We start from the raw sequence: 25,883 nt of genomic DNA, 5'->3' as shown, positions 1-25,883 counted from the left end.
ATTTTTATTGTTGTCAGATACTGTTCTGGTTCTGTTTTTATTTCTGGCCAGTATATATGGCCAGTACTGGTCAAATAAGCTTTTAGGTGGGCTCATATTTTTCCAGAGTGTCCATATAAACCAGAGTAGTAACTTTTCCTATGTAGACAGTACTCTCAACGTGTAAGCTATGGAGAAATGGATGACGATGATAATTCCTCAGGAGAATTAAACAATGAACTATCTATCTGTTGAATTCTATCTGTTGCTCTGAGTTAGAACATTTTTGGCACTAAAAACTATTATGAATCTTGTTCACTGGACCCTTGTTGCGTTTTACCATGATTTGTCTTGACTGTGGATTTCCAAAGCACAGAGGGTGAGGTCCTCCAAGCCTGTTTTGGTACATGTTACAAAATAAGGAACCATTGTAGCTGCAACATTGGGATCCTAAAATAGTTTACAGCAATAAAACCACAAGTAGTTTTAACACTTTCAAACGGTATATTGTGTCACCAGATTGATTGAAAATCTCTATGTAAAAAAACGCAATAAAGGCAAATAAACCTACTCCAGCGTAAATACAGGCTGGCACCAGTTAAGTAGTCAATAAAAGTTGAAAATCTGCACTTTAACCACATTTGAATTTTTTGATCACAAATATAAAATTGTGGAAAACCACCAAATCAAGAAAAATATATCTGTCTTTGTTCCAAACATTATGTTGGGCAATCTATGTGTGTGTGTGTGTGTGTATATATATATATCTATATATATATACACACAAATACCAATATCAGTGTCATGTAGCTGAAAGGGCTGTTCTCTGTTCTTTAAATTTCATTTAATCACTTTTAAGTTTACTTGGAAGGGTTGGAAGGCATTTATAAAATGATTCCCAATGTTTTGTTAGACATGCTGAGCATGCATCTGATGTGACATGAGAAAAACGATGACATCACTGACAGAAGAAAATAACCCATCAGGAAAGACCAAAGGGGAACCACAGAAGCAGAGACCCCCAGGCACAGAGTTTAATCAAGAAGATCCAGACTCATGAATTGCTAATCATCACATGAACACAGTCCTTGTACTAACAATTTATTCAATGTTTGATTTGTGTAATGACTCGAGTTATTACTCACTCAATATCAAAATAAGATAGTGAGTGCATCCCGTACTGACTATTCTACAAAGACTTACTTACTCTCCTATAACAGTGTCTTTTTTCCTCCTGATTAATGAGAATACACAGATGTTTTTTGCATGACTAAATAATTTTGTAATCACTCACAATTTGAATATTTAATCTATGACAATTCATTTTGTAATCAAGTACTCTGTTGACACATATTTGATTCTATGATAGAAACGTGAGATTATTAGGAACCTTTGTAAGCATTAATCTTATTATCGAAGATGCATTGGCAAATTGCCTGCCAATGTTTAGGTTCATAGAGAGGTAGGTGCCTGGAGCATGTTATCATCTCTCATGTACTATGTCCATAGGTGAGTCTCATGTGTGGTATCTATCATGCTGCAATGTAAAAATTCTTATGATTGATTTAGAATTTATTGATTTTTTAAGAATCTGTCAAAATAAAAAAGCTTTATGGTGTGATGCACATCTCAGTCTCAGTATGTTGCTTATAGAAAACTAAAGTTCCTATCATGTAAGCAAGCAGTTTGTTAGCTATGGTAAAGCTACTAGCTAGTGTTACCTCACTTTGCTGTGGATAGCAACCAGGTCCTGTGTGACTTATGTGTGGTCCCAGATCCCCCCGACCCCCTCATTTCAAACATAGGGTTAATTCCATGCTTACTATTGTAAGCGGGATCTCCAGGGTTTCATAATGATGGCACAGCTGTACACAAAAAATATTCTGAGCCTTACTACTGGCCTAGAGGTTTATGTACTTCTTTCAGTCTGTATTCCTGGGTCATCCCACTCCACATCCTGTCAGTGACCCATACAAGGTGATGATAGATGTGTGGTATTGTTCATACTATGTTAAATATGTATTTGAAATACTCTAAATCTATTCTGGTTTAGACTGTTCTGTTAAAATTAAAAATGCTCCAGCAAAAATAATTTCCATGAAGCATCTTACTACCCAGAACATACAATCATATGAAAGGTGAATTTTGTCTTCTACAATTGTCAGCAGTCTACTGGGGTGTCTATAGGATTATTTATTGATTATTTATTTTATCAAATAAAAATTGCCCCAGGTCTGGAGAAATGATAGTGTATGTCTTGCCTCCAACTTCCACTCCCCCCTTCCACCCCCACCCTTAGGAGGAGCCACTTTCTCCCCACCCAGAAGCATACCCCATTCCGACGCAGACCTATACTCGGGACTACTTTTGTTTCACGACCCCTTTGTCTCTGGATGTGGGGGCCCCAGGCTCTGGACTGCCCTGGAAGAACATGGAAAACAGACCGGCCAGCCCAGGGGGTGTCAACTGCCCCAAGACAACAGCCTTGCAGGTGCAGAGCCCTAAGCCTTATATCAAGCCCTTTTAAGTCCTGTGGGTAAACCAGGCTGATTATTGCTGATTTAAATTTGGCTATCAAAATGTTGATCCATAAAATATTAATAATAATACATTTTATTTACATAGCACTTTTTCAAGCAAAGTTTACAGTGCTTTACAGACAGTTAAATTTGAAACAAATTAATTAAAATTAATGAAAAGAACAATAAGAGTTCAAAAACACAAGTGCACAGTAAAAGAAAAACAGTGGCTAAAACAGCACATAACTAAAAGCAGTATTAAAGTGATGTTTTAATATTCTTTCTGAAAGTGCTCAGTGTCTGGATTGCTCTCAGTTTTTCTAGGAGGGAGTTCAACAGTTTGGGGCCATAATAACTAAAAGGTGACTCCCCTCCTATTAGAGGTTGAAGAGGATGTGGGGGTGTAAGAGAGGTTAAGGGGTGTTTGGGGGTGGTGTGAGAGTTGAAGACATGTCCATGGTTTCTCCCTCAGCGGATGGTCCTTTCCCAGGAGGAGCTGCATGAGGAGAAGGTGGCCTTCCCCCCTGAAGGGCTTCGGCCTGAGGATCCAGCGCCCAAGAGGAGCTGGGGGAATGAGGAGCTTCGCAACCACCACCACCATGCTGCTCCGTCCTCCTTGGAGTCCAGTACCTCCAGCCAAGAGCACCTCAGCTACTCTTCATCCTCGTCTTCTTCCTCCTCCAAAACCCGCCAGGCGAATCACAAGAGCGGGCCAGGGCGCTGGAAGACCCCCCACCCTCAGCCTGCCCGTGCTGAGCTCCCGCCCCCACCTCCCCCCCCACCACTGGGGAGCTCTGCCAGCAACCCCGACCGCCCCGTGCAAGACCTGCCCCTACCTCCACCTGCCCCACCTTCAGTCGGCCAGCATCCAGCATCAACTGCTGACTGCAAGAGGAGGGAGGAGCAGCGTCGCTGGTACGAGAGAGAGAAGGCACGGCTGGAAGAGGAGCGGGAGAGGAAGAAAAGGGAGCAGGAGAGAAAGATGGGTCAGATACATGGTCCCTCTGGGTTGATCACCCCTGACGACCACCCGCATGGCCCACCACCACCCCCACAGCCCCACTACCAGCACCGGTCCCCCAGGCCCCCCCATCCTCCCCTAGCCTTACCCTGGGCCCCCCCCCCACCTCCACTGGAAACGGTAATCCATGACTTCCTGCCACAGCAGCAGCCACACACTGTGGAGCGGCGGGACCTTTGCTATGTCACACTTGGCACTGAGGACCCTTCCTCTGACAGCCTCTCACCGGACCCCTGGAAGCGGGATGCCCGGGAGCAGCTGGAGAAGCGGCAGCGGTTGCGGGTGGTGGATCTCCTGGACGGGGAGATCCGGGAGCTGCGGGACAAGGTGGGACGCACAGCTGAGGAGAATGAGCGCCTGCGCAGGTTGCAGCTGGAGTGGCAGTTCCAGCAACGACTGCAGGAGTCGAAGCGCAGCGAGGATGATGAGGATGAGGAGGGTGATGAGGACGATGAGGACGTTTATGAAGTCACCATGATGGCACAACAGCTGGAAACTGAGAACAGAGCCCAGGTGAGCCCACCATGAAGCAGAAATATGGGAGAAAATCTGGAGTGATATGGTAAAGGATATAGGAAATGTATTCTTTCATAAGACTACAGAGATAAGTACTATGCAATCAAATTCCTATGGAATATAATTGAGTAGGGGTGGGCAATATGTATAAAATGATATTTTAATTATGGGCAATGGCAACATGTAATAGTACATTAACCTCTTAGCGCAAAGCCCCTAGTGATCGGCCCACCGGTGTGCCTAGATTGCTCAATTCAGACATTCTGTGCTCCTGCAACCAAATTGAGTTGACCCTAACCCTAGCTTTATTGGTAGATGATTCAGGCCAATCCTTGCCCATTTAGAGGGTACCCTATTTAAAGCTTTATAACTCCAGATGTGAGCATCACAGTGTAAACACCTCACAGCTAGACCAATGAGGGTTTGTAGCTGGAGGGGAAGGTATCGCGTGTTCTCCCTTGGCTGGTGTGATTCAAAACCGGAGATGTTAGTTATTTTCCTCTGTTCGTAAGAACAGGGCACAATTATAATTAAGAATGCACTGGTTCCGTTGCCACGGGTTAGATATGAAGGCGCTGCTTCATATCCCGCTTAAAACTGGCCTGAAACGGATCAGTAGCATTCTGGTTACTCTCCGTTCGTAAACGGGGCTATGCTGTCATTAGAGATATATCCGATCTGTCGCCGGACTGTCAATATCCCAATGGGAGCATCAGAATATTCACAAATGCGTGGAACAACACATCAAATATATCCATGACCACAGCAAGAAAGCGTAACAGTTACTAGGTTTTATCCTCGTGATAATCTGACTCCATATTAATTAATAAGTTATGTTCCAAATTAGAATTTAGGCTTGATTTAGAATGGACCTCAGTTCGTCTGAAGTTCTACACCGAGGGTCAACGCAGTTTCACCCGGTACGCACCGCGGATGCGCCCGTAACGACAATTTAACTAGCTGTTTGCAGACGACACAGCGGTTGTGAGATTTCCCTCATGGGGAGTATAACCTAATTAGGGTTCAGGGACTCCGAAAGGGCCAATATTGGTCATCCCAGGATCAACTTGGTTCTGCTGACGGTCCCGCCTTAACTGAAAACTTGGTGATCAAACAAGTCCAACGGGCAGTTCCCTAGTCATAATTGGGGGAAACCGACTTAGAGGGCTGTTACAAGAACGAAACATTGACCAAGACCACACAAATCAAGTCATTAACAGTTTTAATGTCAGGTAGGTTATACACTTAAAATAGTCAATTTGTAGTTACAGAATTTAGAAAATAGTCTAACAATCAAAGATAAAGATGAGCATACCTGACAGCAGTCTACACACAGAAAGAGTCTTGTGTGGGAAGTCTGATTGCAGACTCCCCTGACAGCAGTCTACACACAGAAAGAGTCTTGTGTGGGAAGTCTGATTGCAGACTCCCCTGACAGCAGTCTACACACAGAAAGAGTCTTGTGTGGGAAGTCTGATTGCAGACTCCCCTGACAGCAGTCTACACACAGAAAGAGTCTTGTGTGGGAAGTCTGATTGCAGACTCCCAGAGGGCCCTGTTCCTCTCCTATAAGAACCCAGCGGAAGGCAGGTGGATGTCGCCACAAAAGGCTCATAAAACCATACTTGGAGGGGGAAGATTGGAATTTGGTTCAGACAGGATCAGACAGATGGATTTACTAGGAGGAGTGTCCCAAAAATACAGTTAACTTCCGAATTTATTAAAATAGATTTTCTATAAGTTTGTTGGTTTTAAAACCTAAACCAGAGCATCACTCGCACAGAGACCATAAAAACCATACCAAATATGAATATTTGTTCTTGTGATTGTCATGAAAACTCTGAAAAACATGAAATAACTGTACAATCTCTTACACGAACCAACTGCCAACTCTCAATGTCTTTCCACAGTGTATCAAGATTGCATAGTGTAGTGTATCAATGTATTCGACCCAAATCGGGATTTATTTCCTAACAAAAAGTGTGCGTGAGTAAATTTCTCTCCTTATGAAGGTTGGGAGACAAGTTACCCAGTGACACCAGGTGAGGGCACTGTGACTGTCCCTCAACTGTCCTGAGCAATTTGCCCCATTTCCATCATGTGATTTTATTACTTGCCATCTGAACCTCCAGGACGTTGGGATAATTTTAGAATTGCTTTCCCATAGAAAAGAGGTGTCACCTGTTAACTGTCGCAAAACCAGATGCCAAGGTCTTACGGGTCACTCTGTCCCGACAATATCAGACTCTGCACCTGGCGAATTGCTTTACGACAGTCAGAGAGGAAATTCCACTCTATGTCTGTTCCCGTGGGCCTTACAACAGAGACTTGAAAAATGGCTTAAATGAAGCAAGACATTTGTACCATTTACAATACTAAATATTTTATTAGTTTATATTCATAATTTAGAAAGAAATAAAGTGCCACAAATGCAATTGTTCAGGTAAAAAAGCAAAGACTTATTTGCTCTTTTTTAGTTTGAAATGAAATACTGAGAGATCCCATATATACAGCAGGTTAAACTATACATTTCCTGGATCAAAAACATCTTGACCACAAGTTCATAAAATCTAAGGGTGGATATGTAGAACTACTAAAGATCTATGAAGCAAAAACTAAGCAGTGTATACAACGTCTCCAAATCTATCCAAAATGTCTAAATTATGTATTGCTGTAAATCACAACATATTCACATATTTCACTACAAATCAACTGTTTTGACTCAAGAAACTCACTGTTGCATCATTTTCAAGTGGGATTTACAAGCTTTCCATCAGTACAGTGGTCTAAAATATCTAGGGGTCCAGAAACATATTCAAAATCTCTCCAAAATGAATAAAAAAATTTTTGTCCATTATAAAGCATATAAATTAGCCCCTTATGAAGGTTCAAGATGAAACATTGATACCAGATAGAAAAATAATGCAAAACTATTGTAACACAATCCGGTACATTACCTAAATGTGTAATAATTAACTCTCGTATGTATTTCTGTACTCTACAGCATGTAATGTTTTCTTGTATGGGGATGGGACAACATGATAACAATATTCAACCATCCACCACAATTTGGCAATGCTCCAACTCTCACGTCATAACTGGTGCGTGCAACACAAGAACTACTAAGCTACCAAGGGACGCTTACATTATCGTGTGAAATATCCTCATTATAAAATACCTAACCTATTTAAAGACACTCAATTTCAAAAGTATACGTATATAACTGAAATATTTTGAACAGTAATACTTACATAGCAATGATGAAATGTTATCTCTGTTCAGTAGATAAGAGACAGAGACAGTAAATCAATGCTGTGGTTCTCTCCTCTTCTGTCTTACTCCAGAAACAATGTCAGCTAGGTCTATCAGCAAACATATGGCTTAGCTATGCTCAGAAGTCCTCAATAATAATAATATTTTATTATATTGAAAATCATTGATAACGTTTCATCAGGTGCAGTGTCTTTTACTGCTACCACAGTGAATGCGTAAGTGAATGCAATGATGAGAAAACTTTTGGTTGCGCTGAGCTATAAAACGCTATTCCAAAAGCAAAATTGGACATGTTATAAATCGTTAGAAAGCTTATACTGTCATCTTCTGAATAAATGAATTGTCAATCAAGCCAGACCTGTACTAAAAAGGGTGGCAATGCCGTAAACAACGTGTGGTATTACGCACAGCTAATTTGGAAGGTACCCAAGCGTCACAAATGTGCGTATATTGTCCAAGACAATATATGACAACTCAGTCTCAAAAGGGACATCTCTACGCGTAAAACCCGATGGTAAGGTTGTATATTTATTCAATATTTAGTCCTAGATATTGACTGTAGAGTGACATGGTATAATTTTTGAAAACTGTCGTTTATTTCGTTATTCAGTGAGCAGCATTTTCACTGATGTATTGGCATATCTTAGAGCTATTGTTGGGTTTATGTTGTTGCTATGACGGAATACGATTCTTGAGTGGTGAAAAAATATTTTTATGAATGCCCAGATAGACAATATTGTCCATTATGTCATGGGTGGGGGGAGTAGTTGCAGTTGAAACTGCAGGGAGGGGGTGCTTGTTAAATGAACGACCAGAGCGACAATAGTGGCGCTGCGAAACTCCATATTCGGCATAGTTGTCGTGTATCGTCTACTAATGAAACTAAAACAAAGTGTTTCTGTTTTCAGAACAGGAGCAATGAATATCTGAGTTGAACAATCTAGGCATGCTGGCGTGCTGACCACTAGGGGGTTTGCACTAAGTGGTTAATGGTTAATTATAAGTTGATCCTATGTTTTAATAATGTATAAATAATCGTGTAACTTATACATTAGTTCATGTTTTTGTTGACTACTAAATAGATTTAATGCTTAATTAATGTATTTGTACATCATTAATTCATGCTAACAACTACACTAGTCAATGCCAATTCATGTGACCTTATTGTAAAGTGTTACTGCAAATTGTTTAGGCCTTGTGGGACCAAATCATTTCAAAACAGCTGACACTGCCCATGGTTATTTTAATGAAACCCAAAACCCAGGCTGTTCTTGGACCAAAACATTTTTGTTAAAATGTACATTTACAGGAAGCTTGAAGTTGATTAGGAACAAAAACCTCTCTGGTTTAATTTGATGCACGAAGCATGGATCAGCTGAGAATCCCACCAAATGAAGATAAAAGCTTAAGTTGTCCAATCAAAGGCTTTCCCTTGGTTCCCCCCACCCCACACAAATGATCGCCAAGAATTTTTTGAAGGAAAGTGTCCTTGCTGAAGATGGAAATTCCTCTTTATCCCTCTTGTATTTTTCCATATTCAGATTTGTAATTGTTTGCAGGCAGGAATCAGGCCATTCTTCACTAAACAGTTCAGCGTTAACTGGGGCAGTGCAGATTTCTTTGGCACCACATTACAGCATGCCATGCCCCAAACAGGCTTGTTGCAGTGTTTGGTTTAACTCTTGGCATATGGAGCATACGCCTACACCAGTGTAATTTCCTAGTTATCAGTATTTTGTCATTACAATGTTTAATAGTTATTGTCTGACATGGCGGAGAATTTGATTGCTAGAAAAATTAGACTTCTCGAGTGGCACCTGCTGAGATAAAAATGAATGGGGTGGGAAATTGATTATTCGTCTTGGCCTGTTTTATATAATTTTACTTTATTAACAATAGAACTATTAATTCACTGAATACTCGGTCCCATCATGTATAGTCAGTTCTCCTCAATTAGGCTGTTAGGTGAGTAATTAAATAATTTTATTTGCAATATTGTGCACATTTTATCAACATGATTAAAAATTGTGTATAGATGTACACTGAAGTGCAGGTTTTGTTAGATAACCTTTATTGCAGGTTGTGCAGAAAGCTAATGTAGTAGTTAATAGTTAGAGTGTTAAATCTTTTTTCATAACCCCATTATACAAATGTTACTATTTATTACCACTCCAAGAGAATTTCTGTGGTCATCTAGCACATATTAGCACACAGTTCTGAATTTGAAATTTCCCAAGCCCTAAGTGACAAGAATAGCCAGGATGCCGGCGTCCGGTGTTCCTGCAACCAAACTGTGAGTGGAAACAACAAACTCTGTGATCTAGCTTTATTAGTAGATGATACATAACAACTATGGAAAATATGGAGTTTCTAAGTGCCACCATTGACATGTAGGTCATCCATTTAACAAACACTCCCTCCCAGAAGTCTCTTCTGCAACTATATCCGGGCGTGACACAATGGACAATAGCATCTATCTGGGAGTTCATAAAAAAATTTTTTTTCTGTGCACACTGAACAACTGAAGCACTTGCGATTTCAGTTCATTCTTTGAGTTCATCAAGTTTGATTGATAATTCAGTAGCAGACAATACAAGCTTTGCAATGGTATATGGCGTGCTTTGTTTAAATTCTATTATTTGCGTTGAGAGTTTTGTGCAACTGCGTGAGTGTTTGCTTCAGTAAACCATTGCGCATTCAACCATAACATTGCGCAGTAATATATAAGCACTCGTTGATGCGTAATTGTTTTTTCCTTTGGTTTTTGGAAGATTTACAAATTTTTCCTACTTATTAGCATAGCTAAAGCAAATGGATTTGGGGAGGAGATGGAAGCATGAAGCCTGGATACATATGAACATGGATTACCACTTTTAACATGTTGATTATTTATGTGTGTCATATTTTTGATAATGTGATCTTTGCATTGGTCGCAAGAGACAACTGTTATCCTTTGCTAATAAGGCTCAGAACTTTTGTTTTTAGGGCCAACTAATGAGCCTAGCTGTTAGTATTGGGGCATTGCTCGCGTATACTGAGCAGTGCCAGCGTAGTGGCTGGCAGTGGTCTGCTTTTTTAGAATTCATACCACTTGCAATGAAACGTGAAGTGTCTTTCAAAAGGTTTGTTCTATTCTCTAATGCAAGGATTTCACATGCTATAATGTACAGTAAGCATTCATAGGTGGCTCAGTCATGTTATGTCAGATGCACCAATTTACAGTGACGCTATTTACCGTGACGCTATATTAGTACCTCCATGGGCTATACTTGGTACTTAGGGCTTGGAAAATTTCAAATTCAGAATTCTGTGCTAATATGTGCTAGATGACCATTAAAATCATCTTGGAGTGGTCATAAATAGCAACATTTGTATAATGTCGTCCCATCCCCATACAACAAAAGATTACAAACTGTTACAGAGAAAACATACAAGAATGAATGAGTACATATTTAGGCATGTGTATTTTTCAATGTGATATCAATATTTCACTTGATATTTTAGTTCCCTATACTGATGAAAAGGTGGTAACTGACTTGAAAATTGTGCAAAAGTGAGTTTCATTAGTCAAAACTGTTTATTTGTAGTGATATATGATTACGTTATGTTCACAGAAATGCACAATTTAGATATTTTGGATAGATTTGGAGACACTAAGGGTCACTACTTTTTGCTTCATAGATCATTAGTAGTTCTGTAGATCACCCTAAAACTATACATGTCCAGTTTATGATCCAGGACATGTATAGTTTTTCCTGTTATATGTGCGTGATCTCTGTTTTCATTTCAAACTTCATTTTTGCCTAGATAATTGCCTTTCTTGTACTTTATTTCTACTTAAATGATGAATATAACCTAATCTAGGTATTGTTAATGGTTCACGTGTCTCGCTTCATTTAAGCCATTTTACAAGTCTCTGTTATGCTCACATCTGGAGATATAAAGCCTTACATAGAAAACCCCCTAAATGGGTGAGGATTGTCCAGATGTAGCATGTGGATTGGAGTTAAGTGTAGGCTACTCTGATTGAAACAATTTTTTCTAAATTGATTTTTATCATTTAATCTCCCTTACATGCTGTGAATATAGAAGCTGATTGTTTACCTGCCAATGGATTATTCAGATTATTGGCACACTTGTTGGGCTAATCAAGGTAAATTAATGAAAGCAGGTTGAGACTAATGTTCAGTTTATAGGGTGTAAGTTTTCCACCCGGTCTATTTTCAGCTTTCCAGTCGCTTAAAGTAAAAAAATACACAAGGATATGAATTAACTTAGGTAATTTACTAAAGTCAATTCATCTTGTCTATTTGTTTTACTATACGTTTACATGTTTTATATCTCACGGTACTGGTTTTTTATTTTGTAGCCCTGGTTATTTTAGGTGTGTTTTTGCCAATGCTGATGGCACTTTATTTCAGGCCTTTTTATGTCTGTCAGTAATACTGGTATCAACAGAGGGGACACGTGTGAAAATAGTGACCCTGTCACAAGCCTAGCCCCAAATGTTGTTTTTTGTTTAGACCTTCTTATGCCTTGCCCCGGCACCAGTTCTATTTACCACTTTTGTTTCTGTTTCATTTCTCTTCCTTCCACCTGCAGCAGAGTGCCGCTCCAGCCATCTCTGTTCTAGACTTGGTATGTTCTTTATTATGCTTTGCTCCATCTTAGCATTATGCCATCTGTGGTACTCGCCACTCTTCATCTGCTTCTTTCTCTTCATCCTCTTCCTCTCCCTCTCACTCGCCTCTTGGCTACAAGTTCTGATCCCGTCTCAGGATGGAATGTAGCAGCTCGGTCAGAGAACAGCTGGAGAAAACTGGGCCAAAATATTTTCTATATTTCCCTGCAATACAAAAACTCTTGGAAGGGTGTGATCATTCAGTGTCATTCCCTTTGTGATGATTCCCTTTTTATTCCACAATGGTTTAACACAAGTCAATTGACATAAATCTTGTGGTCTGAATTCCACCAAGCAGCAAACCAAGCGAAATAAAATTGATTTGTACAAACTAATGGGCCAGAACTTTAGCACTAGTCCCTAATTTAGCAAGAATAATTAATTTATTAATTTATTATTAATGATAACGACAGGTTTTGCTGTGAGGTCTGTCCTAGCAGTTGTTTTTAGTCCAGTGGAAGACGCAGTTCCATATGCACAGGAATGGCACTCCCTTATAAGAGAATGCTGTAAACCCAGTGCTCGACTCCTTGATCTACTTCTGCACCTCAATACTTCATTGTGTTGTGTTGCTGTTTCCACTCCTGCTGTTGTCACTCCTGTGTATGACTGTAGGCACTGCCTCACACATGAGAAGGAACAGAAATTTGAGCTTTGGAGGAAAATCAAGCCAATAGCTATATTTATTCAATGTCACTCTTGTTTGCCTGCAAGAGAATACATGCTAGGGACATTAAGTCCTTATCTCTTTCTAGAAAACCAGGGGTATGCAAATCATCCAGCATCTTTTTGGAACCCTATTACAAGGCTATTATGAGGTTAAAGAATCTTAGCTGTCCATTAGAAAATGTGTGAGGTGATATTGGGGGTGAGAGAAAGTGACATTTTAAATGAGCTGACTGTTACTCATCTTCAGCTGCAGGATGAAGAACAGCACCGGAAGCAACAGCAGCAAGGGACAGCAGAGGGACAGGACAGGCAGGAAGAGGGGGAGGAGCCCAGTCTGCAAAGACCTCCCCTCCCCCTTGACTATGAGGGCCCGCCCACCTCCACAAATGCTGTACCACCATCCCCACCTCAGAGAAACACCTCATACCTCAAAACCCAAGCAGCCTCCTTTGATGCCTTGGGCCCCGCTCAACTGGTCCCATATGATGACAGCAAGCACGAGGAGGAAAGCACCCCTCTTGAAGGTCAGCTTCTGGGCTACACCTTCTTGACAACTTACAAGCCTACTCACTACACTGGGCATTTTCATTTACGTTTTCTGAAAAAAAATTTATTACAATAATGATGCTTAAGTCCAATTCTGAAGTAATTAACCCCACTTTAAAGCTTCCAGAAAATGAGCAAAAGTGGACAGAGTGGACCTGGGGATTCTTGCCCCAAGAAATTGTTAGCTTATTTATTTATTTTTTTCTTTCACCTTTTACATCAAGCCCTCTGATATGGCATATGGCATTAGCGCTGATTCAGGCGAACTGTTCCAAATGTTGTGTTGTTCTCTTTGAATAAAGGCTATTAAAGATTTCTGAAGTAGAATTACTAGGTACTTATACAGAAATGCCTGTGACATGGCAGGATGTTTTCAAAAAATCAATGTTGAGAAACACACCAAGGTACACTCTAGACTTCAGTCACAACCAAAAAACAGAAGGACTTCAAGATTTAAGTTCAAATGAATTTGTCTCCAAAATACAGTAAAGGAAATTCTGAACCTTTAATAGAAGTACATTAGAGTGTACCATGGTATGTTTCTCAATATTAAGAATACTGACTGAAATATATCAAGCCACACAAGCATTTCTGAATATTACCTACAGCAGTACCCAGTAATTCTCCTTTAGAAATCCTTAATATTCAGAAATGCCTGTGGCATGGCATGACGTAGATAATAAAAATAAACATACCATTGTACATTGGACTACAATCACAACCAAAAAATCAAAGCAACCCAAGGCCTTTGAGATTTAACTCCAAATTTATTTGCCCCCAAAATACACTAAGGGAAATACTAAACCTTTCAAGGAATTTACAAATCTCTATTTTTTTTAAATCAGACAACGGTTTTGCCTTTTGATTCTGTCCACTTCAGTCCCAGTAATGTAAATTTGTTCAATCCCTTTCCATGCAGAATTTCCCATTTATACCACAGGGTGTGATCTGAGCGACAGAGGGAACCCAGAGGTGTATGAGGACCCAAGAAAGAAATGGGAAAGATGGTAAGTTCACAGGCTGCTGATGGGAATTGAAGTTCAGAACCACAAAAACCACAATCCAAATGAACCAAGTTCAAGATCAAAGATCAAAAATTTCCTTGTGTTACAACAGAAACAAGTTTCAGTATTTATTGCAGTTCATTTCAGGTATGATGAGCACAGAATTTAAAAGCAGTTTTTCCAAGTTCCGTGTTGGCTCGAAGTACATGGAGCATTAAGCAGTCCTAAGAGCGTGTGTAGAGATTTTCGGAATTCCAAACAAAGACTGATGACAGATGAAGGGGTAGTTTACAAAGAGAGGCTTTATACAGTTGAGGCCAAAAGTTTACATACACCTAGACTAAAGATATTCAAACTCAGTTTTTCACAACTCCGCACATTTCATTTTACCATACATTTCTTTTGGCAAGTCAATTAGAGCATCTCATTTGTTCACATAAGAGGTCATTTTAAATCAATTAAAGGCAGAATTAATTCAACTTTAATTCACTATATCAGAATTCCAGTGGGTGAAAAGTTTACATACACTTTGTGAGTATATAGTGGCATTAACTTTTAATTGCTTAACTTGAATCAAATGCTTGGGGTAGCCTTCCACAAGCTTCTCACAATAGTTTGCTGGAATTTTTGCCCATTCCTCCGGACAGAACTGGTGTAACTCAGTCAGGTTTGTGGGCCTCCTTGCTTGGACACACTTTTTCAGTTCAGTCCACAAATTTTCTATGGGATTCAGGTCAGAGCTTTGTGATGGCCACTCCAATACTTTCACTTTGTTGTCTAGGTGTATGTAAACGTTTGGCCTCAACTGTACAATGCCATTGACAACTAAGGAGGTGGCAGAGATCGTGCTATGCTTAGCCCTATAGTGAACCTGAAGAGGGCTCAGCATGTTGTTGACAAGAAGAAATGACTTTAGTCTGTCATTTAAAAGCGATTCTAGGATTTTAGCCAAGCAGTAGAGTTTCAAAATAAGGCAATAGTTGTTGTGATCGCTTCTTTTTTGCAGCGGTACAACCTGAGCATTTTTCCAAACTTCGGGAATTGTACCAGAAACAATAAATATGATAAAAATATGGGCAATATGCTCCGTCATGAAAAGGGCAGAGAGTTTAAGAAAGAACTGATCTAAATTAGAGCCCGACCGATGCCAGATTTTTGGGTCCGATGCTGATCCCGATTTTGGAGAGTCCTAGCCCACCGATTACCGATGTTTTAACTGATATTTTGTCAAAAAGTACAACATTTTCAAATCAATTTGAAAAACTTATATTTTATCAAAGTTTCTATATTTGAGAACATTTAACTTATAAGCAAACAAATAAATAAAAATAAACACACAAAGAACTTTTTGATAGATAAAAAAATGTAAAAGATGATATTAAATTAAATATATATTAACACCATCTTCAAGTGGTGTGAATTCAAAATAACTCCACACGTTGTTTTTACTCCTTTCTTTTCCAGCCATCTATAAAAAAATTAATTTAAAAAAATCAGTTTTCCAGTTTCAAACATGTATTTTTATGAATATTATTGTTGTTGTTGTTGTTGTTATTATTAATTTGTTATTATTATTTCTTAGTATCTATTCTCAGTAAATGAATTATATTTTCTTATTTTATTCCTACTACATGATCTCAAAGAGTAAGACTTTATCTAGCGAGCTTCCCTGTCTATAAGAATTCGGTGGTGAAAAAAACTACAATGCGCTTTCGTGCAGGTTACCCTAAGTGTTGGTTGATTCACTTCTCCAACAGCAATCCTTCTCTCATGTTATCACGACAAAGCTAGATAACATGGCTTAAAATGATCCACGTTAGAAGTGTTTTATCTGCGTTTTTACAGTCTGGTTAGCTTGCTACGATGACGCGTGACTAGATGACACACTCGCTTGCAATAACGCATTGGCTATTGACACGGCATCGTATAGTAGCTAATATCATTATCTCAGATAAAAAAACAAATGTGTGATGCATTCAACCACCATTTTATTTTGTCTGGTTATTTATTTAAGAATACAGTAATGTCCTCTAGAAATGTAGATCCTACGCTGCTTATGTGCTCACTGCCACTTCATAAAGGCTTGCTAGCCAGCTAGCTTGCTAAAGTGAACCAAATAGGCTATGTTAGCTAGCTCGCTCGCTTAATAAGGAGGATTGATAAACATAGTGGTCGTATAAACGCATTTAATTAAAAACTTTCACTAAATATACATACCTTTATTGCGTCAATCGAATCTGTGCAGACAAGTCTTGCAGTGGAGAATATTGGATGAGGCACGAGTGACAAACGTCTTATTACAGAAGTAGCGCGTCAGCTGCTGCAGATCACACTTGTATTAGAGCTCCCTCTACTGGATAATTCTAGTAAATAGCAATTACAACATTCGAACAGACAAGTACAGATAAATAATCAATGTTTTTTGTTTTGTTTATTATACTTATACTTATTTAAAAATCGGGACACATCGGCTGCATAACTGCCGATCCCGATGTCCTCAAAAAAGTCAAATAATGGCGATATATCGGCCAAACGGATATATCGGTCAGGCTCTAATCTAAATTATCCTCTTTGGTTGACTTGATGTTAAAAGGGCATCAGCTGCTTTTCTAGAAGTGAAAGGAGTAAAGGTAAAATGAGGGGAATTACCTGCAACAGGTACAGAGTTATCAATAATCCGAGGGGAAAGTCTCTGAGTGCCTGCAAAGGTAGCCTCTCCCTTGAATGAGTTATCTAATAGGTTACCTGCTGCAGCAAAATGTTTATTAAAAGCTGTACATACCTCTTTTTGATCAGGTAATTGACAGTGACCAGCACTGACATAGAGAATACATTGCATGGGTCCATCTCATTTTTCCAGTTCAGTTCATTACATTTAGTTGTTTAATGTTACTTTAATTTTTTCTCAATTAGGGCAATTTTCAGTACTTACAAATACAGTGAGCACCATAATTCATTGGATAGTGACATATTTTTTGTTATTTTGGTTCTGTACTCTAGCACTTTGAGTTTGAAAGGATACAATGACAATGAGGTTGAAGTGCAGACTGTCAACTTTAATTTGCGGGTATTTTCATACATATTGGATGAACCATTTAGAAATTATAGAACCTTTTGGACATAGTCCCCCCCCCCCCCATTTTCGGGCATCAAACAATATTGGACAGTTTAACATAATGTAGAATAAAGTAATAATTTTTAATATTTGGTCACATATCCTTTGCATGCAATGACTGCTTGAAGTCTGCGACGCATAGACATCACCAGACGCTGGGTATCTTCCCTGGTGATGCTCCGCCAGGCCTGTACTGCAGCCATCTTCAGTTCCTGCTTGTTTCGGGGACTTTTTGCCTTTAGTCTCCTCTTCAGCATGTAAAATGCATGTTCAATTGGATTCAGATCCAGTGATTGACTCGGCCAGTCAAGGATTTTCCACTTTTTGGCCGTCAAAAACCCCTTCGTTGCTCTAGCAGTATGTTTCGGGTCATTGTCTTGTTGCATGATGAAATGTCGTCCAATGAGTTTGGAGGCATTTGGTTTTATCTGAGCAGATAAAATATTTCTTTTGACTTCAGAATTCATTGTTCTACTTCTGTCTGCAGTCACATCATCGATGATGACAAGTGAGCCCATTCCACTGGCAGCCATACAGGCCCAAGCCATAACACCCCCTCCACCATGTTTCACGGATGAGGTGGTATGCTTTGGATCATGGGCATTTCCTTTTTTTCTCCACACTTTCCTCTTTCCATCACTTTGGTACATGTTAATCTTTGTCTCATCTGTCCACAAGACTTTGTTCCAGAACTCTTGGGGCTCTTTTAGGTGCTTTTTAGCAAACTGTAATCTCGCTTTTCTGTTCTTTAGGCTTATCAGTGGTTTGCATCTTGTAGTGTACCCTCTGTAGTCCTGCTGGCGTAGTCTTCTACGTATGGTAATACTTTGACACATCTACACCTGCATCCAGGAGAGTGTTTTTGATCTGTTGGGCTGTTGTCAGGGGGGTTTTCTTCACCATAGAGAATATTCTCCGGTCATCCACTACAGTGGTCTACTGGGTCTTTTGACATAATTGAGTTCACCAGTTGTTTTTTTCTTGTTAATGATGAACCAAATTGTTGCCCAGGGTTTTTGTAACGTTCCTGATTGATTGATTTTTATTTCTGAGCCTTAATGACGGCCAGCTTAATTTGCATCGACACTGCTGTCTTCCTCATGTTGTCACACCCCAACAACAATCTCCAAAGGCAATTGCAAAGTCTAGAATCAAGACTAGACATCAACAGCTCTCTTCTGCATTCACTAACAACACAAATGAATACACCTGCCTAACGAAACACATCTGTGAAGCCAATTCAACAAATACTTGTAGTACCTTAAAATGGGGGGACCATGTACAAAAGGTGCTGTCATTTCTAAACGGTTCATCCGATACGGATGAAAATACCCTCAAATTAAAGCTGACAGCCTGCATTTCAACCTCATTGTCATTGTATCCTTTCAAACGCAAAGTGCTAGAGTACAGAACCAAAATAACAAACAATGTGTCACTGTCCAATGAATTATGGTGCTCACTGTATAACAACTGTAGATCCAGATGCACATCTATATTTGTACTTGACCAAATGAAGTGCCTGACTACAGGGTGGAACAGTAGTGTTACACCCAGGGCTTGATAACAGAACAAAAAAAGTTCTATTCATTCGTTCTGAGGAGAATCTGAATTATAATGTATCTGTTCTTTTGTTCCTCCTGCAACATAATGGTCCTCTACTGGTTAGAACATAATTTAAAAATGGTTAGTTTAGTTTCTTTTTCTCCCATCTCCCAAACAATGAAACCTGCCTAGTAGCCTGCCGAAAATTATATTAAGCATGGGTAAAGTGAAGAGTAATTTTTCAGTTGTGCAATCATTCTCTGCCTAGATGAGGCCCCCCACCCAATCACCACCCGCCCCGGTTTAGAAAAACAAAGTCATCCTATGGATGATAAAAAACACAGTGGTCAGACAGTGTCAATGCATTAACACTGAATAACTTGGTGACACGGAGAATATACCACCATGACAAAATAACCACGTTATAGTTGGGAGAAATCCCATTGGAAGAGACGCAACTCTCAAATCGCTCGCAGCAGCACAAGCAAATAATTTGATCAACTCCAAACATTTACAATGTGTAGGGTAGCAGCAGCTACAGAGGTAATTGAAATACAGGCTTTATAAACCGCTGAAGTCACACCCAACTATTAACTTGAACATAAACGCACAGTAACATCAACATTATCCACGTTGAGATATAAGAGTCAGAATCGTTTGCACAAACAAAAAAGGTGAACGTGCACTGACTGGCATACTCATTTTCAGTAAGAAAACCAAAGGCATAGACAAAGCATCACCAATAATGGCACGGTTTCTGCCAGTGTATTGCAAGTCCGGCGGCCCGCCGGGCCTAAGTTGACCCCCCCGCCTGAGGGAAATAAAAAAAAAAAAAGTATTTTAAAGATGGTTTTTAAACTACAGTTACAGTGGGGCGGCTCAGTTGGAAAGCTCACCAGCGAAAAACGTGAACGCACTATAGGAAAACAGCAGGTCTGAGATCAGTGTTCTTTACCCTCATTGTGCGTAGAGTGACATTCAACACTTGACGCTTCCAACTATCACAAGGTAACGTTACCTAGCAAGCCACCATTTCTTATTTAGTAGGCTAACTAACCTCGTTACAAACTTCCGCGTTATCACTTAATCTCGTTGGTAAGTAGGCATACATTCTTTTAATATTAACTTAAGCAGTGTGTAGGTAACGTTAAACTAGTAGCACGAATGTAACGTTCGATAAATTGTAACATTACATGACTTAATCGCCATTGAAATAACGACTTCACTTGTTTATTAATAACGTTAGCTTGATGACATTGATGTGCACGACAACGTTGTCATAAAATATTTTGTATTTTCTTGTAGACCGTTGAGAGCAATGGAGAAGAGCCAGTGTCCTAATTGTCAAACTGTCTGTAGCCTACCCACCGCTTACAGCAAAGTGATAGTTATTTTTGGCTAGACCGCAATAGCGGGGCAGTCCTCAAAACCATATACTAGGTTTTGACCTGGTCTTGTTTTTAAAGTGAAAGAAAACCACTGGGTGCCCTAGTGATGGGTGCTGAGCTGAAAAATGAGCATGCAGAACATCCCTTAAACTGATTAACGTTATTATTGGTGTAAACTTGTTTTTAATTATTGTACTTGATTAGAAATGCCATATTACTAAATATGATAGAGACAGTTCTCCTCAATTAGTTTAGACGAGAAAAATATTCTATTTGCGTCGCAAAATTGTGCACATTTCAATCGACATTAAGATATTAAAAACTGGATAAACGTAGCCTACACACGAAAATGTTAGGGTTAGGGTTAGGTATGGCAAAGATCTGGAATACGCAGATTTTGTCATTTGAACGAGCACAGGTTAGATGGCATTTTTGAGTTTATAATTTATTTTGAATTTATTTGATCTTCATAGCATGGCGTGACGAAGGAAACTGTGTTTATCTACAACTGAATTATTGAGATCGTGGGCAGACTTGTTAATCAAGGAAAATGATTGAAAGTCAAGACTAATAATCAGGGGAAGTTTTCTGCCTCCTCGATTTTCAGCTCAGCAGCCACCACTGTGCCTTAAGTTAAACTATCAGTACTAGTCAGTTAAATAATGTGTGTAATAGAACACACCTTGCCACACCATATTGCCACTATAAAACTCTCTCTTTCTCTCTCTCTCTACCAAAATATAACATAAACTGTTTTCCATTTGATTTGTCAGTTGTTGCGCATATTGTGTTTTTGTTTTGTTTGATCAACTTTATTGTATAGTGGATGCAATGCATTTTAATACATTTTTGGACCCAGCTCTGCACTCTCTTGACTTTTTTATTTTTTAAGTGCCCTGAACTGATGTCCCCCTTACATTACTTTTGTAATGTAAGGGGGACATCATCAGGGGGCATTAGCAGTTAGATTACATTAATTCTAGGGTGAGTTTTTCCCTATATCCTCATGTTAAAATCTACTGTAAATCCACATTTTAAAGCTGATATTTATGCCCCTGGACCCCCCCCTAGGGGGTTCGCATCTTTTTCACCTTTTTCACCCCTGATGAGTTTGCTGGTCTGTTCACGGTAAGAAGAAATTTCAGGATTTTTTCAATAGGCTATTGCTTGTGTCGAAAGTGATGCGACGGAAACAACGATAGATTTACTCAGGAGCCACATCTGTAAACAAGTCAGGCAGTTTTCACGGTTGGGAAAAAGTTTATGACAACGTGGTCATTTGGCTAACTTAGCTAGCTAGGTAAAAGCCAAAAAACCTTAGACAGTTTTTTAAATGTTTAAATGTGCCCAGCATTCCAACGCTTGTTGTAAGATTCAGTAGCCAATCAGGACTTGAATACAAGTTTTTTGTAGAGTGCAAAAACTTTGATATTATTCATTTAATTTAATTTATTTTGTTGTTGTTGAAAACACAGCATTCCAATACTGTACATTGTTGTCAGATTATTTGTAATACTCTGCTATGCTGTAAATAGTTGTTGATTTTCTTAAATGTGTGTTGAATAAATTACTTATTTATAACAACATTCACATTACATAGTCATATTTTCAAATCTCCAGTCAGCTTTTAGCATTGACTTAATGTAGGGCCCTATGGAATCTGTGTTATAGCTTTTTTAAATTCTCAATTCCGCGATTCCATCCATGATTCTGTTATCACAGAAACTATAGGGCCCTGCCTTAATGCTGCCATCAGTCTGTTGCTGGCCCGCGCCGGGCCCCCGTCAAAAAAGACACTTGGCCGGCGGCCGGCGCCGGGCCGCCAGCCCCCGTCAAAAGATACTTGCCACCGGCCCTAACAACTGTTCTGGGGGAAACCCTGAATAGTCTATACAAAATAACACCACCATGATACAAAAAAAACGTGTCTTTCCCTTGCAAAATCGGTCATAATAGGCTATCCTCGAATTCCAGCTTCCTGACAAGGTCCGACTCAGCCATCTATAAACTAAAGCACGCCCAAGGGTGCTGTCCCATTGTAGTTTATGCAAATTAGCTTTCAGAACACCATGGATGATAACATTCCATTGTGTCCTCCGAGCCAGAATGTTAATCGTGCCAAATCAAACTTGCAATCTAGAAGTTCAACTTGGAAATTTAAAAAAGTTTTTTGCTCCAGGACAGCACCCTTGGGTGTGCTTTAGTTTATAGATGGCTGAGTCGGACCTTGTCAGGAAGCTGGAATTCGAGGATAGCCTATTATGACCGCTTCTGCTAGGTGGAAGTAGAGAAATACGACATTCAAGGGCAAGACACGTTTTATTTGTATCATGGTGGTGGTATTTTGTATAAACTATTATTGGTGATGCTTTGTCTATGCCTTTGGTTTTCTTACTGAAAATGAGTACGCCAGTCAGTGCACGTTCACCTTTTTTGTTTGTGCAAACGATTCTGATTCTTATCTTTCAACGTGAATAATGTTGATGTTACTGTCCGTTTATGTTCAAGTTAATAGTTGGGTGTGACTTCAGCGGTTTATAACGCCTGTATTTCAATTACCTCTGTAGCTGCTGCTACCCTACACATTATAAATGTTTGGAGTTGATCAAATTATTTGCTTGTGCTGCTGTGAGCGTTTTGAGAGTTGCGTCTCTTCCAACGGGATTGCTCCCAACTATAACGTGGTTATTTTGTCATGGTGCTATATTCTCCGTGTCACCAAGTTATTCAGTGTTAATGTTGATTTTGTTTCTGTTATTGTTTTTGTTCCTGCAAAAATTCCTTTCATTTATGGTTTTTGTTTTTGTTTCTGTTCTCATTTTCAAGCCCTGGTTGCACCTGCACTTTGAACATAGTAACAGGAGACAGGGTGGACCTGGGAGGTTTTTCCCAATTAAGTTTTTAGAGAGAAATTTACTACCATCTTTCACTTCGGGCAAGCTGATAAAACAACAAAACAAAGTGACAACTTTTGGTTTCTGACATCAGGTTTTTTTTTTTTAAGAAGCCATGCCCAGACATGTCTGACATCACACAAAAAGCTGGAGAAAGTTTATGTAGAGCATTGATAGTTATAATTGCTGACATGACTTTAATATCTTTCCTGCGGTACAGTGGTCAGGGTGAAGAGCTCTCAGTAAGCGGGGAAGCTTCAGAAACTATGACCTTTAAGGACCGTCAGCAGCTCTTCTCCCGGGACAAGGACGCATCTAGCAACATCGTTTCATGAAAGCCCAGTGGAGCATCGGGACAGCTATGTGATACACTTGCGAACCTGGAACCTTAGTAGGATGCAACAGGAAGAACCCATTTTAGAAAGGGGGACAGGAGGCAAGAGATTGCCATTCCTGTTCTCAGTGATCCTATTTTTGTGGGGATGGGGGGTTTCCCGCCCTCATCTTGATGACCTGCTATGAGTGCTTTTTCTCACTCCAAGTAACCTCTCGGTAGTGTTGGTTTCATTAAGGCCTCATTTGAACAACTTGGTCTTTAATAATATGTAACAATATATTTTGACTACTGTCTGCAGTATGTCCTCTGTGAAAGTGTCAATGTGATCATTCTGTTCAAAATCAAATATAATCCCCTGAAAACATTTAGTAGTTGCACTTAGTAGTAGTCAGCTTAACAATTAAAGAGGTTAGCTGGAGAAAAAAAAGGCTGCATACTCAGTAAGACTGAGAAACTATGGCCCAGATGTATGGTCGTAATAGAAGAAGCAATATTGCTTGCTTTGCCCTGGCAATAAAAATATTAAGCACTATGAAATTGTTTACATGACATAAATATAAGAAACATATTGACCAGATGGAAGGGGAGCTTTTGTGTTTGTCAGTTTATTTTGGGGTTTAGTTATACAGTTCTTGTATTGATTCCTTTATGATACAGTCATATGGAATTTTTTGAGTAGAACATTATTGTGGCTACACACTTGTTCCCACAATTCAACATTTCGCTGTTGGCATATTCAGCACCCAGATATAACAGACTGTTTTTTGTAATTCTGTTCTTATCACCAAGAGCACAGTTGTTTTAGCCACTGTGCAGATAATATACAAGATTCTAGCAGATGCTGGTGCAATATTGGTTCAACATCATAAAAAAGCCTCAAAATCCTCACCAGCTCATATTAAAACCTGAGATACTGACATTGGGTAGCCATATTGCACAGGGAGTCTCTTCTGCACAGAATGTGTACACTCTGTAACTGCATCACTGTACATTTACAGAGTTCTCATGTCTCACTCTTGAGTGCTCTGGTTGAAAAAAGTATCAAAAGAGGCTATACAATTTACTCAAATTTACCTTTGTTTGATGTCTGATAGAAACTGGGGTTCTTGTGGTCAGTAAATTATTGATTTTGGTTTTGGATCAATGTTTATTTTGGAGAATAAAGAAACTATACAAATTGGAGGAGGCTGAGGTGGTGGTGGTAGCGGGTCAAAAAAAACATATTTATATAGGCCTATTGTATAAGATAAGGGGAATCTACTTGCGGATATTATGTTTTTCTTAACTCCCCTACCACCACTGCCCCGATTTCAATTTGTGGTGGTTTGATACTGTGTATCACAGATGCAAAGTTGTGTGAAACTTCATGTACATTGAATGCAACGGGGTCAGTGGTACAACAATAAATATATTGAGTGCAAGGGGTGTCATGGATAGAAAAAAGAACTGAATTCAAACGTGCCCAGAATGATGAAAGTTGTGTACTGTAAACTTGTGGATGTTTTTCAAATGGTTATTTTCATATAAAACATTGCAAATGACATGAACAGTGTCAGATATATATATATATATATATATATATATATATATATATATATGTATGTATATATACAGCCACAACATTAAAACCACCTGCCTAATATTGTGTAGGTCCCCCTCGTGCCGCCAAAACAGCTCTGACCCGTCGAGAGTTTTTTAAATCGTGGAAATAATTCACCCTCTAACTATATCTTAGCTTTTTACAGCCCTGTAGCAACTAATAATGTAATAAACTACCAATAGTGTAATAACTCCCAATAATGTAATCCATTAAAAAATTTTTATGTAATAAAAACCAATAATGTAATAAGTAGTAGTAGTGTACTTTTTATTGATCCCGGGGGGAATTTGCACTGTTGCAGCATCAAAGACAACAAAGTAACACAATCAAATACAAATGTACAGTAGATATAAAATATCAGGTACAAATATACAGTGGATACCACTATATACAGAAATCCAAATATACCAGAGGACACCTCCATGGACATGCCTTGACGGGTCAGAGCTATTTTGGCGGCACAAGGGGGACCTACACAATATTAGGTAGGTGGTTTTAATGTTGTGGCTGATCGGTGTATGTGTATATATATATATATATATATGTGTGTGTGTGTGTATGTGTTGGAGTAAAAAAACATGCATACAGATATTAATATAACAGTTCTACATGTAATAGTTTAACATGTAATAGAAATCATGACAAGCTCTTTTACATGAAATTATGAGGCAAGACATGTTGGATTTTAACTTTTGCAGAGTATCCCAAATTTAATACTACTTTTGTTCTTTTCAGTCCTTTCCAGTCTTTATAATTATCTACTTAACTGAATTAATTGAATCTAAGGCTTCAAAAGGTT

At 39.2% G+C, this 25,883-nt stretch overlaps 1 protein-coding gene across 11 annotated transcripts in view; it reads left to right on the top strand.

Moving 5' to 3' along the window:
- LOC118234553 (afadin-like) overlaps window positions 1-25,025 on the top strand; it is a 210,204-nt gene extending 185,179 nt beyond the window's left edge. For 5 of the 11 annotated variants that reach the window (XM_035431235.1, XM_035431224.1, XM_035431207.1 and 2 more), the window contains 6 exons: window positions 2,279-2,470; window positions 2,971-4,032; window positions 11,911-11,946; window positions 12,906-13,182; window positions 14,124-14,211; window positions 23,368-25,025. In XM_035431235.1, the coding sequence (XP_035287126.1) occupies window positions 2,279-2,470; window positions 2,971-4,032; window positions 11,911-11,946; window positions 12,906-13,182; window positions 14,124-14,211; window positions 23,368-23,482 (1,770 nt within the window). In that variant the 3' untranslated portion in view covers window positions 23,483-25,025. The remainder of the gene's footprint in view (window positions 1-2,278; window positions 2,471-2,970; window positions 4,033-11,910; window positions 11,947-12,905; window positions 13,183-14,123; window positions 14,212-23,367) is intronic. The other 6 variants (XM_035431242.1, XM_035431198.1, XM_035431166.1 and 3 more) reach the window with 5 other exon arrangements.
- Window positions 25,026-25,883: the final 858 nt, after the last annotated feature.

The sequence above is a fragment of the Anguilla anguilla genome, chromosome 1 (assembly GCF_013347855.1).
Source record: "Anguilla anguilla isolate fAngAng1 chromosome 1, fAngAng1.pri, whole genome shotgun sequence".
Taxonomy (NCBI): Eukaryota; Metazoa; Chordata; class Actinopteri; order Anguilliformes; family Anguillidae; genus Anguilla; species Anguilla anguilla.
This window is presented reverse-complemented; position numbering and strand designations above follow the sequence as displayed.